Here is an 18514-nt window from a genome sequence, read left to right on the forward strand (position 1 = left end):
GAAGTAGACAGCAAACCTTCTCAGCCCCCTTTACTTTATTATATAACAAGAGCGATTATATTCAATTAGATTATACAAGCGCTAGCGCGCCCCCTTAGAGAAAGGGGCGTAAGCACTTCACTCGCTAGGGGATGGGATTCATTCACTTGCCTTCCTGCTAGCACTACAAAAAGCTCCGGTCTTAACGCCCTTACTACTGCTGTGCAGCCTTTCCTCGGGTTCGTAGAGTCGGGTTTCCCGTTTACCCACAACGGAGGAGCCGCCCCCACCAGGCAGGCGGCCACGGGTCATAATGCACTCTTCGCACAACAAATCCACTTTGAAGTTGACTTATTCGCTCGGCCAATCGTCGGAATGTGTACGAGATACCATAAGGGCCCAATATCTCAATAGCGCCTTTGTCTAAAGCTTCGAATGAGACTTCATATCCGAAACGCAGGAAGGATCTGACTAGAAAGTCATTCAAAACTTGATCGAAGAACCAGCGTTTATTGAAGAAGGTATAGAGTCGATTACAAAAAGTACTAGTTTGAAAGGCTCGTTGGAATTGATCCGCTACGGGATTTACATTATACGCAACAGAAGCACCTGAAGTACTAAACAGAATAGGTATTAGTTTGGTAATGGTTGGAGCAGCAAACTCGGATTCGGCAAGAATCTCATTTTTTGGTAGTACAAAGGGGGAATTGGCCCAAAAATGGGATAGGGGTTAAGACGCAGTCGGGCGCCGGCGGCTGACGTGAGTGCCCCCCCGAACCGCGCGAAATGGTCGCCTATTACACGGCTCACTAACTCTGCCTGAGGTGGGGGTACCTATTATTCGTCGGCGGTCCGGCGCACCCCTACTCACTTAAATAAAGGATGCTGCTTAATTACGAGATTTATACTTAATCTAGAGAGTTCTCTTTCGTTAAGCGCATCGAACCAGGAGTGGACATCATCATCTGCAGTGCAGACAAATCCAGATCCTCTTTCATCATTAGCTTAGCTAAAGTGGAATAGTATGACTGGCTTTCCGGAAAATGAGACGAAACCAGCTTTTTCGAAATGATCAACATGCGCTCAAAAAGACCTCCTAAACCCCCTCTTGCCAAGTGATCGAGTTTAGTCTGAGTCTGAATTTGCTGTATCAGTTGCTCCCGCTCTGGACTTACTTCAAGGAAAAATAGGATTGGGCAATTCCGCCGGTTCTGGAGCTTACCTTATTATTATGAAAAGGGGAAAGGGCTTTTTTTCTTTTTTAGAGGTTGATTAAGGGGGGGCAGAGCGTCGAGGCTTCTCAGCCGCAGGAACAGGGAACCAATCCTCCAAAAATGGAATGAGTTCGCAATTACTACCACAAGAGAAGCCGCCCCCTCATCACTTACCGCTATTTTTTATTGGGGGAATTCAAAACATTTTTTCTGGCCTTCCTTTATATTGATGAAGAGGTGACCTCGTGCTCTTCAAGAAATGAAGGCAAAGGCCCCCCCGAGCCCGAGGGGGATCGTCGGAGGGCACCAAATCCAGTTTTTTTCCTCCCGTCCTCAAAAGAGGCGCCGGAGGCCCAAACTCATCCGGAGTTGGAGAACTAAATAAAAAAAGACTTTCTCAACATAAAAAAAAAACTGCCCTTCCCTTCCATATAGATCGTCGTGGCATGAACTCATTTCTGCCTTTCCCCACTCCTGCCCGAAATCCAGCTGGGGCCCTCAAGGTGAGGCCGAATTTCATTACCTTTTGTGCGCCTCTCACCTCCTCCATGAGGATGATCCACTGAATTCATTGCAACACCACGAACAATGGGGCGTCTGCCTAACCACCGGCTTTATCCTTTCTAAGCTTTCGTGCATCATGGTTGGGATTGGAAACTATACCAATAGTAGCTCGGCATCGGGAATCAATGACTTTTTCAACACCCGAAGGTAGCCGCACAAGCCTAAGAGAGAGTGTAGGGGGCCTTCATTATTTTAGCTAAAGTTCCTGCGCTGCGGCTCGAGCCAGCCTTGCGCCTTGGCCTGAATGACATTTAATATAATGTAACCATCTTCCTATACGTATATCGACTACTGGTATGCGATTTCTATTTTCGAATTTAGAGAGAGTCTCGCCTGTCTATAAGCAGGGGAGGCGTGGCCAAGAAGCAGCCAGCTGACTGCCCCCTTCCACTCGGCCTTTCTTCGCTGTGTGAATAAGGTCTTAGTATGGATGGGCATTCCGGGCGGGTCGCAATAAGTCGCGGGTCGAAGGTTTGGACCAATCGCAATTTATCAACATTTTGCCTGCTTCCAATTGATGACTGGCTATTATATAAGTGTTGACCTAAGCCCCTGTGCCGGGGCTCGGCTCCCGAACCGTACGTGAGCTGCCTCGTACGGCTCTTCCTAAGAACTGGAAGCCCCCTCTCTCTAAATAGAAATTAGAAAAAAATGAGACATCAAAAAAGACTTTTTCAAAAAGCCTTCGCCCTCCTATTCAACGGGGCTATTAGAGAAGCAGCTTCGTTCCTTGACTTCTTTGCTCAGTCAAACTTCCTTTTCCTTGTTCCTTAGTGTAGTCTCGGTCCATAGTTTAAGACTCCGTTCCTTATGCCTAGTCTATATCCACAGCTGACGTGGCTCCGTACCGACGCCTTTCCCTTTGTAGACGGCTAAGTGACTTCGTAACCTTAACGTACTTATTTTATTTCGTACTTTCTTACTATATCATAGGTCTTCGTCGGTAAACCCCTTCGCCTATAGGCCTATAGGATAGGATAGGCGGCAGCTTGGCTTCGCTATCGCTCTGGTATAGAGTCCGTGTAGTCGTCGGCCTTCCTACCAGAAGGCCTATGAGTGGTCGGCCTTTCGAATGCCCCCTTCCTTACTTTTCTGAGAAGCCCTTTACGACTATAAAGGACAGGGGGCTGTTCACCTTTGGAAACTTAGCTACACCGGTCACGACATGTTGTTTGTTGATATTTATTGAGGAGTTGGATGGAGTTTAGCTGACTGAATCCATAAACCTAGAAAGTCACCGTCACGGGTACTTTTTTGACTCTATAGGTAGGTATTGGTGGAGCTTGCGTAATGTAGTTGTAGTTAAGGCTGCATTGAAGTCTTTCTTTTTTGAAGATCTACTGAAGTATCAAAGGCGAACCCCAGGCCGGGACGTCTGGCAGAATGCTTGGCCTCCTGCGCTGGAAGCCCGAAGGGTGAGCTTCTGGTGGTTAGCTTCTAGAACTAGATAATAGGCATTAGGCATTCTGAGCTGGAAGGGGGCAAGCAAATGAAGGGAGGCGGGCCGACTACAAGAAGCGAAGCTTAGGGAGCGACGGCCGACCACTACATAAGCTGCTGGCGGAGAAAGCTAGAGGAGCTTCCCTTCATTCGTTGCTAAGTCAATGTCCTAGGCCTCCGAGTCAGCCCGCGCTTTTTCGAAGAATCCTGCACCCATGGGCATACGGCCTGGCGGGCCTTCCCTTTCCGCCGGAGCTTCCTGGGCGTTGCCCCGTTCCCCAATCAGATGTTTGGATGTGAGCTATACTCCGCGAGGAGCCAAACGGGCGTATGGCCTTGCCATTTGACCTCTCTTCCCGTGTGACTAGGAATGCTCAGTGACAACCTCTCAATTGTCACCGCCTGGCCTCTCTTGCTACCGCGGTAGCACCTAGTGTGGTCAGCACCAATCGTGTTCGGACAACGAAGCTTACACTCATTCACATTGGTTCATCCTGCTATGCCCCGGGCCTTTTGCTCTTCTAACGTAAAAGGTGGCCGGCCATTCGTCAAGGCCCCAGAATCCGCTGGACATCTCAGCGGCGGGATTGAATACCCGCATCCGATCGAAGTTCCATTTTCCCCTAAAGGAGAGCTGTTTCTAGGTGGGTCGCTTCGCGCAAGACATTGCTTAGGACCAACGGGTCACACGACAGGTGCACGATCGACTTTGCACGCTCCATCCTTCGGCACTTCGCCTATCGGGTTGGCAGGCAAGCTACCTTGATCCGTCTTCGGCTTCGATTCGTTATGCTCAGAAGCTCCAACAAGCCTTAAAGTCTCTTGCCGCCTATGCCAAGAAAGCGCTGCTTTACGTTTGATCCTATGTGCCCAGAGAATGCTATGTGTTCTCCACTTTCGGACCTCGCAAAGAGAGAACGTGTTTTTTCCTCTTACTTTCTCTCTCATTCGCGGAGCGAAGAAAGCGGGCTTTGCCCCAGCTACCGCTATCCTTGGGAAACTCAAAGAGCTACCGAAGGAAAGGGATGCAGTCTCCCCCTTGGCCTTTGGAGAGGAGAAGGCAGAGAAGAAGACGTCCTTCGCGCAAGTTTTTTTGCTTCCTGCGCCCTTACTAGTACTAGTAAAGGGGCTCTTCGACCAAGGAGGCATTCCGGTAGGAAGGCCGACCACTACATAAGCCTCCATCAGTCCAGGAGAGAAGCAAGCTACCTTTCTTTGATCCACCTTCACGGACAGGGAAGAGAACGAAAAGAGTCCGCGTATGGTGGGCGTGGTAGGTTCGAGGATCTTACGCGGCGGAGCGAACTCTTCTATCGTCTTGCATTTCCTCTGGCAGCGTAGCTGCACCCCCTCGATCCATCGTACTAGAGCGATCCGAGAAGAACGATTAGGGTCATATTCTATCCTTTCTACAATGCCCATAGACGAAGTGCTTCGTTTCAGATCCATTCTTCGCTGCAATCGCTTCGATCCACCCCCTCGGTGAAAAACAGTAATACGCCCTGAAGAATTCCTACCAGCGGACTTCCCTGTACGTGAAGTGAATTGTCTCAGTGCTCTCCCCTCTTGGCTTTGTCTCATTGTTTATCTCGTAATCATTCGATTCCGTTCGAATTAGCTCCTACTCCTTCTTCTTCTTTATTCGTCCTTGGTCCTTTTTACACTATACTACCTTACTATATTCTATTTCTCTATGTTATTGCTCTACAGTGAAATCATATGTCATTAGTAGAGAGTAGGGGGATTGGTATTTATTGGTATTGATATATGTCTTCCTTAGACTTTGCTTATTGATTAATAGACTTTAGATAGCCTCTTTGTCCAATGAAAAGCACGAGGATTCCCTCTCTGACGACTTCGGTGAACAATGGGCAACTCCTACTACTGAAACCAGTGGATACCACGCCTCTTCCTCTCATCTCTGGGCTGCTCTTGCTGACTCTTCCCTTGCAAACGGTTCCCCTACCAGAGAAGAGTACTTCTCAACCAACAGAGAAGAGGCGGATTCCGGTCCGGCATCCCGTATAGGGCGGGATGGAGCTGTTCTCTTTTTGGAAGAGAGTAGGGCCCTGGCTGAGCCTGAGTTTGTTCGTTCTGTGTACGAGGTTGGCTTGCTTTGTGGTGCCGTTGATACCCTGCCTAGCTGAATAACTGACCGACGGCGGAATGGTAAGCTTCTTCGTTCACCTGCACTCGTTCCCGCCAGCCAAGCAGAGTCAAAGCACCCTGAACCGGACCAAATCCGAAACAGGCTTCGTAGGAAGAAGCGACGCCTACTCTCCAACCATTCCCCCTGCCCTCGGTGCCTTCCCCTCTCCCCGGCAATCTTTCAAGCAAGCAGTAGTCATAGGCACCTTCATACTCAAGCCATCAATCGGCATAGTAGTCAAGCAAAGCCAGCCCGACCTTCCCTCTCTCCTACTCGAGCTTCGTACTTTCCAAAACATCAAGTGGCACAACATCCGTAATCGGAAGAACATGAATCGCCCCACCGGGCGGATGGGAAAGGAGATGAAGGAAGATCAGTTGTATCAGCTACAGAATCTGATTCCGGTGAGGCTACAAGCCTATCTTCGACTTTCGTTGTTCTTTTTTCTTGCTGTAAAGTGCCATTTCCGCTCCCCAACGACAGAAGTACGAAATTACTAACTAGTCTAGTTGCCATTTCAAAGCCCGTGTGGCATGGGACAGTTTTAAGGTCTTTCATTGTCCGAGCAATGGCTCAAGCATTCAATGTCAGATTGTGTTCTCCCGACGGATACTTCACAAATATTGGGAAGTCCGGAGGCCTTACAAGGGTGAATCTCCACTCTTATCTTACAGAATCACAATTTTCGAACCTTTCCTATGAGCTCTTGCTTCTGAGAGTACTGCTGTGGTATCTGGTTGAGTGAAGGTGCGATTGAGCTACCGTCGGGAGCGGTTTGAAGCCAGATGATGGAACGCTGTCCACTGGAACAAAGAAATTGCATTAGTCACCGTTGTGACCTAGACACGACGTTAGAGCGAGTTCGGGAGCGCCCCGAATCAAATTAAATACCGGCTGGTACGAAGCAGGTCTGGAAGCTTCCATGTTGAGGACGGGGCCCTCGTTATTCTCGCGTTATTCTCGAAAGAATGACCAAGAGAAGGCGAGCGGAGTGAGGCCAGACGCATCTTTCTAGTCCCTCTGCCGTGAAGAAGGGTGATCTTAACAATTGGAAGTGAGCCTAAACTTTTCTGAGGTTCTCTTAGAGTTGTCTACCTGAACGAAGCTTCCGAGTTTAAGTGTAGTTTTGGGTCGGCGAAAAGTCAAAGTTGTCATTCTCCTGTTGCTTAATCTGTGTGTTCCGTTGAGCGGTTGATCCCTGGTCAACAGCAGATACCTGTCTGACTTCGTTTCATTCTTTTCGGACTCATTTCGCCCTATCAACACCCCGCCCTTGCTTCACGCGCCAGGGCATGGCTAACCGTTTACCCTCGATGGCCTGACCCGCCATTTAGACTCATTCGTTCAGCAGAGCGAAGAAGATCTGTTTCGGTTTCAATTCCTTGATCGAAACTCGATTGATGAGCTGAGGTAAGGAGAGTTGCGTATCAGTTTATTATGCTTTTCTCGGTTCTGGGAGGATGCCTTCCAACCAAAAGCTTTCCGGAATTTTTTCAAGGCTTTTTATATTTTAACTTGAAAACTTATTTAAGTTCCTTTTGGTTCTCATCTTCTGCTCCTTTCTATTCTCGTAGGTAGATATGGTTCGAAGTACCAGAGTGGGACATCCGCTCTAAGTGGTCACTTTATCAAGTTTTAGGGCAATCCGACCTAGCTTAAGCGCTTTAGCTTTCGCACTTAACTTAAGCAGCAAAGCACAGAAAGAAGGGCGGTGGGAGGGTAAAAAAGCAAGTTAAGGAGGCGCAGCTCCGTGAAGGAACTAACAACCAACACCGTATGGGTGAGCCTCTCTGAGAGAGGAGAAGAAGGCGGGGACAGAACCACGCCTTATGACGAAAGGGGAGAGTGAAACCTAGCACGATACCACTCCGAGAACGAGACACCCTGGACAGAAAGCTGGCAAGAGTGAGACCTCAGATATATTTCCCTACTGGACTCCAATCCAATACTCTTAAGAGACCACTATAAGAAAAGATAAGAATGCTACCATCGAGTTTCCTCAACGAACCCCACCCAGGGTCTTTCTTTCTTAGTGAGTGTAGTTGGTTCTCCCGTGGTCCGTTCTCTGACTACTGGCTTGCTTGGCTAGGCTGGCCTTCTTTCTATTAAAGACAGTCAGCCCCACCCCTAAGCCCTGAACTCACGGAAACCCCGGAATCCTCCCTCTTTATCTTTAGGAGTCAGAAGTCCTCTCTCGCCAGTCTCGGTCAATTGAATCTGACTGAGCTTGCTTTGCCTATGCTTCAGCGTCCTTGCCTTTCCTATGTTTTTCTCTTTCTTTTTATTGAAGAGGTGTCTAAAACAAACAAAAGGAGGGTAGGAAGAATCTCCGTGATTTAGGTCTCTTCCTCTTCTTTAATGGATGGGAACACATCGAATGAAAAGGATGTCGAATGAGTTGAAAGATGGCAAAAACCCGACTGCCTTGTGAGAAATGAAATCTGAACTTTATTGGCTCCATCACCGGAACCAGCAGCAGCTTCTCTAGTCCGATTCCGTGAGATCAATCTTTTTCCTATTCCAATTCCTTTTCCCCCATTGTAGACCTCATTCCCCTCTTCCTTCTATGTCCTCCACCTGAGCTAGAAGAATCTTTCTATCTTTCATCACAGAACGCTTCGCATTGGCTAGCTTGCTTGGCCGCACACATATAGATTCAAATAATTTAAATCGATTCCGTGGGTTGGATTACTTCTTTTTGCGATGATGCCAAAATGTCACACAAGGAAATATCGTATAATGACGATAAACGACCAAGTCGTCACTTTCATCTACATATAGAAAGTGCAATCGAGCAAGCAGTCTTTTATGTAGTACGATCAATCAAGCCTACCGCTGATTGCGCGGCCATTGATTTTTAATTTCTTTCTTTTAAATCCAGAGGTAGAGGATCACCCAAGGACTTACTATCTTCCTTGGCAGGAAAAGAGGAGGATCTCTATTCATACCGTTCTTCGTAAGTCCAAAGTTGTTCAGTAGGATACGTTCCTATCCTCCCATTAATGAATCCGCGGGTTGTGGTCAACTGGGATCACCAGGCAAGGGCAAGGGAAGGGGGATGCATTTCGATCCTACGCCCCCGCTTATTTTAAAAAACCAGCAAAGAGGACTGCTCATTCCGGAGACCGCCCCCCACCGTAATCAAGGCTAACAAGGAGAAGGTAGCCCTAGGAAGTAGTGTATCAAAAACTGCATCCTTCTTTTCTTTTATGCAGCTACCCTGCTGGTGTGGCATAGACTTTCCTCTTAGAACCCTTGGGTTGGGACACTGACCCAGCGTCACCAGCAAAGGATGATGGTAGCTTTATTTCATTTCTGTACTGGTAGTTGAATAAGGAATTCCCCCTAAGAGTGAATGAGTGATAGTTGCTTCTAGTAGCTCCTGTAGCTAGGCGAATGTAGGATGGAGAGTGAGACCAGCGAGGAGGATAAGAGATGCCCGGCACTAGAGTGAAAGAGCTGGTCGAAAGCTAAAGCAGTACGAGGATCATGGAGAGGGCTTGATGGTGAGGGGTAGAGCAAAGGAAAAAGAGTCTGGGAGTAGAGGCAGAATCGAACTAAGAAGCAACTTCAAAATCCAGCTGACATTGATGGTTTCGAAAGAAGCCTAGAAAGAGGGACTTGGCAGAGGTAGACTCGGCATCTGGCTCACCTGCAAAAAGGAATTGAAAGATCCCACACGGGGTGGGCTAGCTAAGCCGGAAAGACTTTTGATTTCGATCCGGATATTGATAGTGTGAAGTGAGTGGTAGCTGTTGTCGTTGAAGGATCTTATTTAAAGACTCCTGATTGAAAACTTGCTTACTCAAAAGGGGCCTCTCAATGGAACCAGGAACTGAATTGCTAACTGACTTCTCAGGAGAGAAAACATATGCTCTAAAAGGATAATAATTCAGTAAACTAGAAAATTAGCTATTGGAAGGAAGGCAACTCCCAATGTCTGGAAGGGAAACGAGAAGGACTTCAAAAGGTATTCCTTAGGCTGGACCGTGTCGCTCGTATGGATTGCCATAGCAAGGTCTTAGCTTAGGAAGATGGCAGAAGGAATCCAATTCAAACCGATCGGAAGGCAGAATCAAGGGAACTGTCTGCAAAAGGAGATAGGGACTACGAGGGCAAAAGCAGCTACAATAGGGATTCCCCATGTATCCCAGAGGGCTGCCAGTGAACTTATAATGGATGATTAAGCAAACTCCCTTTCACTTAAAAAAGAGGGGCTTAGAAGAAGGCATTAAATTAGGTTAATTCTTCCCACTGCTGGCTGGCTTTATAATGTAATGGTACAACCTGGAGAATAGGGATTGACATACCTGCTTTATAGTTCATTTACATATCTCTCTCATGGAAAGACATTTTTCTATTAGCCTATAATCAGCCCTAAGGTAAGGGTAAGAAAGCTGTGGAATCAAGCCTACACTCGAACTTGCGAGAATGGACCCCTATTCAATCGTTTTTCGACATGGATTAGCTTAGGAGAAGTGAAGTAACTCAATTGAAAAGCAGGAGAAGAGAACGAGGAAGATCCACTAGAAGGAGAAGGTTCCGAAGGGGCTACGCAGAGAGCAAAATGGGTACAAGTAACGGGATGAAGATGCGTGACCAATCGTGAGATCGAGTGAAAACGAAATTTAGGCTTGACGGAGATCATAGATAGAGAGAATGGCAGGGTAGACCACGAAGTTCCGGATACCTTTAGTCGGAGCAAAGCGAGCCGAGAGGGTCTATGTTAGTTAATAGAGCTAAACTTCGGGATGACGGGAGATCTTGGACTAACAGAAGTCGCGGGAAAAGGTTGGATCACTTTTCTTACTTACTTGCTTTACTAAGAATCCGGGATTGGAAGATGGTCAACCAAAAGGTAAGCTTCTGAGAATATAAGGTTTTGAGTCAATACCAGAGAGTGGGAATCCCCTCTTTCTTATGTCATTTCCCTCCTTCCGAGAATAACTCTTTCGGTGGGGACTGCCTGGAGGCAGTAAGGTTTCTTTAGTTTAGGCTGCTAAAGACTGACTTGCTCCAACAGCCGTAGCTAAAGGCTTAACCCATTGTTGAGTACCCAGATTCTTCAACCCCGACCTCAAGAGAATCCGGGGAAAGCTCCATATCAAAAGAAGCTTGACCGGTAGGGAGAGAGAAGTTTGGGGCTAAGGCCTGTAGCTATCGGAGTTTCACTCTTCTCTTCACCGGAATTGGAATCTACTTCACTAGATGGAACAAAGATCAAATCTTCCTAAGCCTAAACTTGCCGTGGAAGGTATTTTATACCTACTTTATTTAAATTTAAGCCTGGATCCACCTGAACTGGAAATTCAATCTCTCTGCTAGCTTCAAATCAAAGCTTGACTAAGATGGGCGCCTTAGCGCGTCGTTTTTCAGCTGGGGTGGGACCTGAGAGAATGAGGTTAAAGACCTGTCTAGAGCGAACCGGCAATGTGGTAAGCGCAGAGTGAGCACATGGCAGATACAAGACCGGGGCAAGAAAAGCTCACCGCTAGTCTACTTCAATCTGAACCCGCCAAGCAAGTATGTAGCAAAAGCTAACACAGATCGAAGGCGTATCGCGAAGGGGATCCACGCTGATATACGTTGCTTCGACTTCAGTATGATCGAGCTCTTTCCCTTAGGTTAGGCTTGTGACGAGAAGAATGTTCAAAGCGGAGAAAAAGGGATGCGACGAAATGCAATTCTCTTTTTCATTCAAGAATAGAAAATCTTCTGTGAAGGTGAGCAGCAATTCTTTCTTTTGTTGTCGTGAGCTTGCATCGAGAGGGACTTAACCCGGAGAGTTCCGAATAGCAAAATCAGTACCGGCCGGAGTACCAATAGCAGCTCCATCCAAATTGAAGACCGATAATCCCAGAAAGAAAGTCGTCCAGTTTGGGTGCTCCGTTCCAGAACCTGCCCCGTGTAGATCGACACTAAATACGCCATTTCGAAACTAAGAACATCAAAGCTACGCTCTTACTGGTCTCATATCCGCTGCTCGAGTGGATGAAAGACTTTCAACCTGGCACCGCCTGGCTCGTACTCACACTCGCACTGACCGATGAATAGGAAAGTCTCTCTTAACTAGCCATAGGCTATCCTAAGAACGATCTCTATAATAAGGAAAATAAGGAGTACCCTCACTCACATCTACTTCTTCTTCTATTGATTTATGTGCTATATGCTTAACACAGGGAAGTCGGACTCTATAAATTCCTTTTCACTGGGAACAACTCCTGTCTCTAAAGAACCAGACTCTTAACAGTTTATTAGTTCAAGCTGAATCCAATACCTGTAGTGCCTCACTTGACTGAAAGCGGGAAGCACCGCATTCTTCTTATTATACGAATACAAGCTGCTTGCTTAAAAGCTATTGTCACAATTGAATCAGAATTAGCTGTATCAATGAAAATATCGTATTGTAGTCACAGACAACATAGTAGCTGTGCGAGAAAAAATCCCATTTCTTAGTTGGAAAAAAGCCAACCACCTTCCGTATTTCGATCCCAAAAGTCTCTCTTCAACAATAGGGGAGCAGACAACCAAGAATGGGCAAGGAGAAAATGAGTTTTTTGAAAGGTCTATGGCAGTCTATTCTCAATTTTATCGGCCGTAATCGTAATGAAGAAACCTATAGGTCCCCGTATGTGAATGAATCAGTTTCTAAAATATAAAAAAAAGAAAGTGTTAGAGCTCGTTCTTTCACTCATAAAAGATGATTGATAAGCAGTCGTCCCTTACTATATTCCTTCCTAAATCAGGAATGGCGGGATTTCCCATTGACTGTTCCTGAGGTTTTTGGGAGATCCTTAATCCTGGAAAGAAGGAAAGGCATCAATCCAGACCGGCAGCACCTTTGTGTTACCTCTTCCAGAGCCCTTGGTTGGGAAAGCCTCCATCCGTACTGTACTAGTCTTTTTTCAAGACTTCCATAGACATCCAGAGCCCTCCCTCAGTCAAGACTATGAGCAACACCCGAAAAGGAGTCTTAGCTTTAGGTAGTCTTTCCAAGCTTGGCTTTGCTAGGCAGGCTTCCCCCGTCGTACCGTTCGCCTTCCGTGAGGAGCCAATTCTTATTATTTGGATTCCATTGTATTGCTGAACTGCTTTTCCTGTTGATGCTTTTACGGGGGCTGTTGTTCATGCCGATTCAGAATGCTTTCTCATGAGAATATGAAATATCTCTTTTGTGTCCATTCAACGAGACGAGCACGAGACAGTGCTTTCTGATTCGATCTTGTCTTCTTTCGCTTGGTTTCCCCAGGTGGTGCTTGGGGAGTACAGTAGAGAAGGCTCGTCGAGACCTCGATGCCGGGTCGTTCCAAAGTGACTTGCTATTGCTCCCATTAAGGGATGGTCTCTTCATCAATAAGATCTGTCACCGAGAAAGGCTTTTACATGGATGTATGGGAACCAAAGGCTCTATTTAAGTAAGTAAGCCTAAGCCCGCAGCATCACTACCAGATCGAAAGTAAAGGTCAGTTTCGGTTCTAGGTAAAGATCCATAAGCACCAGTCCCAGATCCTTAGCCAACATAGCTAGATCGAGTGTATTCGCTCCCCTCAAGGGAATATGCACTTATGCGCCTACCTTCGCTACTGGGACTGAACTTGATCTATTCCATAAATAAGTTTTCTTAGTGCTTAAACAAAAAAAGATCCTCAAACTCCGCTCTCCAAATTTAGGATGTAGGATGTGCTTTCTCTATTTCCGTGTCCTGCTCCAACTCGATTTTTCAGTGGTTACGAAGAGGTTCAACCTTCTTTATGATCCTCAAAGGGTTCGGGTCTTCTTGTCTTGGTTCAACGCGCTACAGATCTGTATATGGGACTGGGGCAGGGGTTCTTCATCTATCAAGAGAGGGTTCCCGGTAATCAAGCTAGAACTCCTTCGGACCCTTGCTTTGTTTTATCTTCGGAAGTCTCTACTCAGACGGGGATGGGTTTTGTTGATCCAGGTCGTACTTTATTGACTCAAGGAAAGTAGGTTTAGAAGGTGACACCTCCGCTAATTGTCAAATTGCGTCTATCGGATAACTACTGTAATCTAATTTCTCAGGTTCCTCAATGCTGGCAAAAGAGCTTTGAGACGGAGTCCTTCCCGCCCCAGGATAGAATGTGAATCAATAATGAATGCGCCTAGGAACTACGATTCTGAAGAGGCTACGTTCCCGGCCTCCCCTCTTTCGGATTAGATTCTAGTGGCTTTCTCTCTTTTTTTCTCGCCCTAGCAGCAGAAGGCTACGCTCCTCGGATTCGTACCTCAGACTTAGAATCTTCGTCCTAAAGTTCTTAGAATTCAGTGGCATGGCTGAGGACTTATCTTACCTTCTGGATTAAGCCTAGCCGACTATCGCTATCGATGCTTTTGGAGAGAAAGTTAGCCCTTAGGTTCAGAATAAGATCCCCTTTTTCCATCTAGACTAAGCCTAGAAAGAGAGTGAGCCGATCAGAACTAGGAGATGATAGGATAGCTATGCTGGCTGAAACGCGCTTCACCTTAAAAAAAAGAGAGACTTTCTTAAGGTGATCGGTTCATTGGCAACGACAGATAGGCGCGATCAAAACATTGCTAATATGAGACCATCCTCTGCCGGAGGGATCAGTTTGACCAGGGCTCAAATCAGACCATGTAGGGCTTATTCTTTCTAAGAACAGTAATCCCAGGCTGATTAGAAAGCTTACGGACCTGAACCACTGGACCAAGACAAATATATAGACAGTACTATACCGAATCTACTTCCGAGACTTCAACAGAGCCTGGACCACTGGTAGACCACGAGACAAAGAAACGGATTTCACTTCAAGTGAAAAAGAAAAGCCAGTCACTTCGCTCACCAAAAGAGAAAGAACAAGGCGAAAGCATAGCTTGATGAGATCCGGGATGAGGAAAAACCAGTATGACAGAAAGATGCCACCAGCTGTAGAGATTAGAAAAGAACTGTACTTGACCTTCTAGCACGGAACGGAATCACATTCTATTGAGAGAGCAAGATGAGCGGAAAAAAGAAAGTCCCGCCCCATAAAAAAGGCGCGCTAGAAGAGCGGGCGAAAAGAAAGAGAATTTTGAAAGGTTGGAATTGTCCTGGTAGGACGTAGATTCCAAAAGATGGGCCGTGAGCCCGGAATCAGAATGGGTGGAATCGGAACTCCCGTCGAGCAAGACTGAGCCTTCACTTCAGCCCTAGGAACAATGCCTTCGGAAGTGGCAGAAAGCAGTGAGAGACCATTCCATATTCTTTTCCTCTTACCCTTTATTCTACGAATCTATTGGGCAAAGAATCATCGCATTCCTTATTTCCGGGCTTACTCCTGCCTTTCCTGAAACCAAAGCTGCACACTTACAAAGAATCCTTTCCTCCCTCGCGCTGATTTAAGATAAGAGAGCGGCCGTAGGAGATACAGCCAAAGCCGAATTCCAAACCAGATAGCTCATTTCCTTTCCTCAGCTCAGAGAACTTCACTGGCTTGACAGATTAGAATAAGACTGATTGATTCGTCTTCTTCGGGCAAGTTCCAAGACAGAGATGATATTTACCGTTGATTCTATGCACAGTTTCATTCCTTATATTCCCCCTCTTCTTCATCTCTCTTAGTCTGAGTCTTTTCTGTGCTGTGTAACTTTTTTCGAAAAAGGTCTGCCCTACTAAAACAGATCCTCCCTTACCGAAGGAATTCTGTCTTTATTCATTAGTCATCTCGTATCTTAGCTGAACGGTCACCGGCTTCGCTTAACCATTTCGGTCTATGCTGGAGACTTTCTCAGTCCCTCTGGCTAGGCTCTTTGGGCCGACAGTTTCTCGATCAACTAGATGACGCATTTGAACAAAGACAGAACGAATCCAATCCTTATATTCTATAAATAATTTAAACGGATGCCCGTGTGGTGCAGACTCTATTTGAATGGGGTATTCTTGTTACCCTAGTTGAATTAGGCTCATTCCTTCATCTTACTGACCTGTGCATCTCAACCCCAGACAGGAGATGACTTTGATTACCCGTTCCGCACCTGTATGACTGAATTTCATGCTTCAAAGCAGAGTTGAATCAGGCTTGAAACCCTAGCACCGAACCCTAGAAGTGAACTACTCGAATTCAAAATAGGCTAATGAGTCCGCTGCACACTTTCTATATCCGTACCTAATGCCCCAGGAAATCCAATCATTCGACTGAGAGTTCCGATCCATGTACTGTGCCTCTGAACTAGGACTCCTTACTTGACTTCAGAATGAGATGAGGGATCTAATACAGAATTCCTAGCCATCACAGCTTCCGGCTTCCCTTCCGCACCTGGCTTAGTTCATTTCATTCAAACTAGGCTAACAGAACTAAGTGAAGTCGTTTCATTCTCTTCCCCCCTTGCGTATTGCGTACTTACTTAATAAATGAATGAAACACAGTCTAATGCCTTCCTTCCCCCTCACTCTCCTCGGTCAAGTGCTTAGATAAGTTTTTTAAGTGAATGGTAAGAAAAGGTTTGGTACTCGGCTCATCTTGGTTGAGTTGCTTAGAAAGCTCCCTCCTCTCGTCGGCCAAGCCGCTTCTCCTTCATCTGTCTTTTTCTTTCCGCCTAAAAGAAAAGGGAAGATTAGCCCCTGCCCCTTCTCTAAAAGCTTCTCTGATTCTGTTGACATGAATGAAGCCGTAGTAGGTCAAGAATCGGTTTTTCTAATGAATGAACCGGCCTGAACTGAAAGGGAAGAGTTTGATTTCCAGCCATAGTCATAGCGGGCACTCTTTCTTGCTTCTTGTCTACTCCCATGCCTGCTTTCGGTAGGAAGACAAATAGGGGATCAATATCAATCAAGATTGTTCGTGATGCTGCTGCTTGATTTTATGTAATCCCGGGGTCAGGCTCAGACTCGGATTCCTAGTCGGAGCTGTTGTTTTCCCGAATCGAAGGCTTTATCTTCTTAATAAGCTAGCTAAATTTAGGGCTTTCCTTGTGTAATTCAGCGAGTAGGAGTGTCCTTTTAGCAGGAGGATATTATAAAGAATATGATGCATAGGCCCTCTTTTTCCCATCTGTAGTCTCATAGCCAGTGCCATTAGTTGCCCCTCCAATTGGAGTACAAGGAAAATCCCTTCCGTAGGATAAGCCTCTCCTGTTACAGTGGCAATTGTAGTTGTTTTGTCCTTCGCTGCGGTTGGAGTTGAAGTCCTTAGGCAAACAAGTTATCTCTTAATGGCAAATCCTTTCTTCTTTTTTCTGGGTTTACGTCGAGAGAACGGATAGTTCGTAATGTATGTTAGGAGGGTACGAGAAATGCTCCACTGGCAAGGTCCTTTCAAGCAGGTAAGGAGAATCTTTCTAGAGGTAAGGAAAATATACATACAGATACTGCTGCGGGGACAGGGATAGCTTTTCCATCAGTCCCTTGGGCAAGGAAGTAGGCTAGGCAATCTAGTGAAAAAACAAGTGATCCATTTGAAAGCTGTTACATTTCATTTCCAGGGTGAGAGTGTCCTTAATCGAGTATGAGTCCCCGGGTATGCTTTTCCAAGTCCAAGTGTTCGAAGGAGGCGAGCTCCCTTTAAGAAAAAGCCCTTTCCTGTTACCGTTGATTCCAGGTAGTTTCTTGAGGACGTGAGCAAGACAGATAAAGCTAGTTTATTGTGCAGAAAAAAAAGTAAGACTTTCCAAAGCAAGCACTCCTAATCGGCTGTTGCAAGCTCAGGGCGAGGGGTGGCACTCAATTTACTGTCGAGAAGGCGGATTCTGAAGTGTGTCACATCCGAAACCCGCAAATCAAGACAGAACTCTTCTTTTTATACAATATTCTCAGTCATATTCAATCTCGACTTATTCAACTAAGCCGAACATTACACGCAAATAGAACAATGAACACTTTAAGAAGTGATAAGCGAATTCACTCATTAAGGGGTCATAGTACAATTAAAAGCTTCTCTCGTTGCCTTCGATTCAAAGTCAAAGAGTGGTGGGGACTTACCTAACCCTATACAGAAGACAAGTAAACTTCCCTGATACGAAAGCCTTGGATAGTAGGGACAGGGTAAACCATAAACTGCCATAAAGGAATCCATATCTTTCCTATCGGCTATCTTGTGGTCTAGCTATGGTCTAAGATGGGAAGGCCTGTTTCTAAATAGTAGGAGGATAGGGCCAGGCCATAAGCAAAGGAGCAGGTTGAAAGGGTCTCATGCTACGATACGAGTCGAATACATAGAGGTAGAGTTCGGGTCAATAGATAGAATTGGGAAACCCCCTCTCCCTTTTGTCGGTGATACAGTCGTCGCGGCTGGTTAACGAGATTGAACAAAGTCAAGGGCGCGACGGGGTCCAGGCAAGGGTTTCGGTGAACAAAGTAGTAAATTAAAAAGAAAGTCGCTTTAGGAGCGGTTGCTAAGCTCTTTCTCTAGTCAAGGTCATCGGCGAGGTAGAACCATTCTTTTTGGTTTGGGTGTTAGCGCTAGGAGAAGGCGAACTAGCAGCCGTATCAAAGAAGTTGTTCGTACTGACCTCACGCTTAGGGTTCGCTACCCATAAGTCGTTCTGCGGAACTTTCTAAAATTCTAGAGTTCCGAATGGAGGAGACTGATTCAAGAGAAGAGGCTTCGATTGAGCCCATGACCTTGCTTGAACTAGAAAACCTTGGACAGCGGGGACTGATACAGGTGGTCGGCTTTAGCTTTGCTAAAGGCAATGAGGGAAAGCTTTCTAGTCTGGGCAATTCACACTAACCGAATCTCGCATAGAATCCATAAATGAAGAAAGCATCTCAATTGGAGAAAAGTTCGTTTTCCTCAACGAAATTCCACTCATAAGTAGGTTCACATCGTGATCTAAGTTTCATTTCCGGTTATGATACTGGTAAAGAGTCCTATTCTTCTCCCCGGGTTATGAAATAATTCAATAGCTCCGGGCCCCTCACTGCATTCCAGGGCAAGCCCCTCCCCGATCCTCCCCTTCCTGAGATTCCTACTGGATTTTAGCAAAAAGAGTATGAACACTGTATCGCTATGCCCCTCGCTTAGCCCCGCTCTTTGGTTTAGGATGGATCCGGACTGGACTAAGCCTGAAGATAGAATTACGGACTGGAAGCGAAAACACCGTCAAAATGGCTTCTTTCTTTGTCTCCGCTGGACTTGTTTTGTAATAGCTTGATGAGCTGAACCAAGCCAAACAAGAGATATTACGTTCTACCTTCTGCTTCGAGCCCGGC

At 46.2% G+C, this 18514-nt stretch overlaps 1 protein-coding gene across 1 annotated transcript; it reads right to left on the minus strand.

The window, feature by feature from the left end:
* Positions 1–307: 307 nt before the first annotated feature.
* On the minus strand, positions 308–5185 carry LOC105108079 (Nucleic acid-binding, OB-fold-like protein). Its single transcript, XM_011002233.1, has 2 exons — positions 3888–5185; positions 308–2295 (listed from the first exon to the last, which is right to left on the minus strand). The coding sequence occupies exons 1-2, from the start codon at positions 4776–4778 to the stop codon at positions 2179–2181; spliced, it is 1008 nt and encodes a 335-aa protein (XP_011000535.1). The 5' UTR covers positions 4779–5185; the 3' UTR covers positions 308–2178.
* Between the last annotated feature and the right edge of the window lie 13329 nt (positions 5186–18514).

Source organism: Populus euphratica, unplaced genomic scaffold, assembly GCF_000495115.2.
Source record: "Populus euphratica unplaced genomic scaffold, PopEup_1.0 scaffold178.1, whole genome shotgun sequence".
NCBI classification, from domain to species: domain Eukaryota; kingdom Viridiplantae; phylum Streptophyta; class Magnoliopsida; order Malpighiales; family Salicaceae; genus Populus; species Populus euphratica.

Coding starts and splice junctions, on each gene's coding strand:
- LOC105108079 (XM_011002233.1), bottom strand. CDS start 4,778: ATGAGACAAAGCCAAGAGGGGAGAGCACTGAGACAATTCACTTCACGT. Junction 2,296..3,887: donor AAGTCGATCGTGCACCTGTC/GTGTGACCCGTT, acceptor GCTTAGGTCAAC/ACTTATATAATAGCCAGTCA.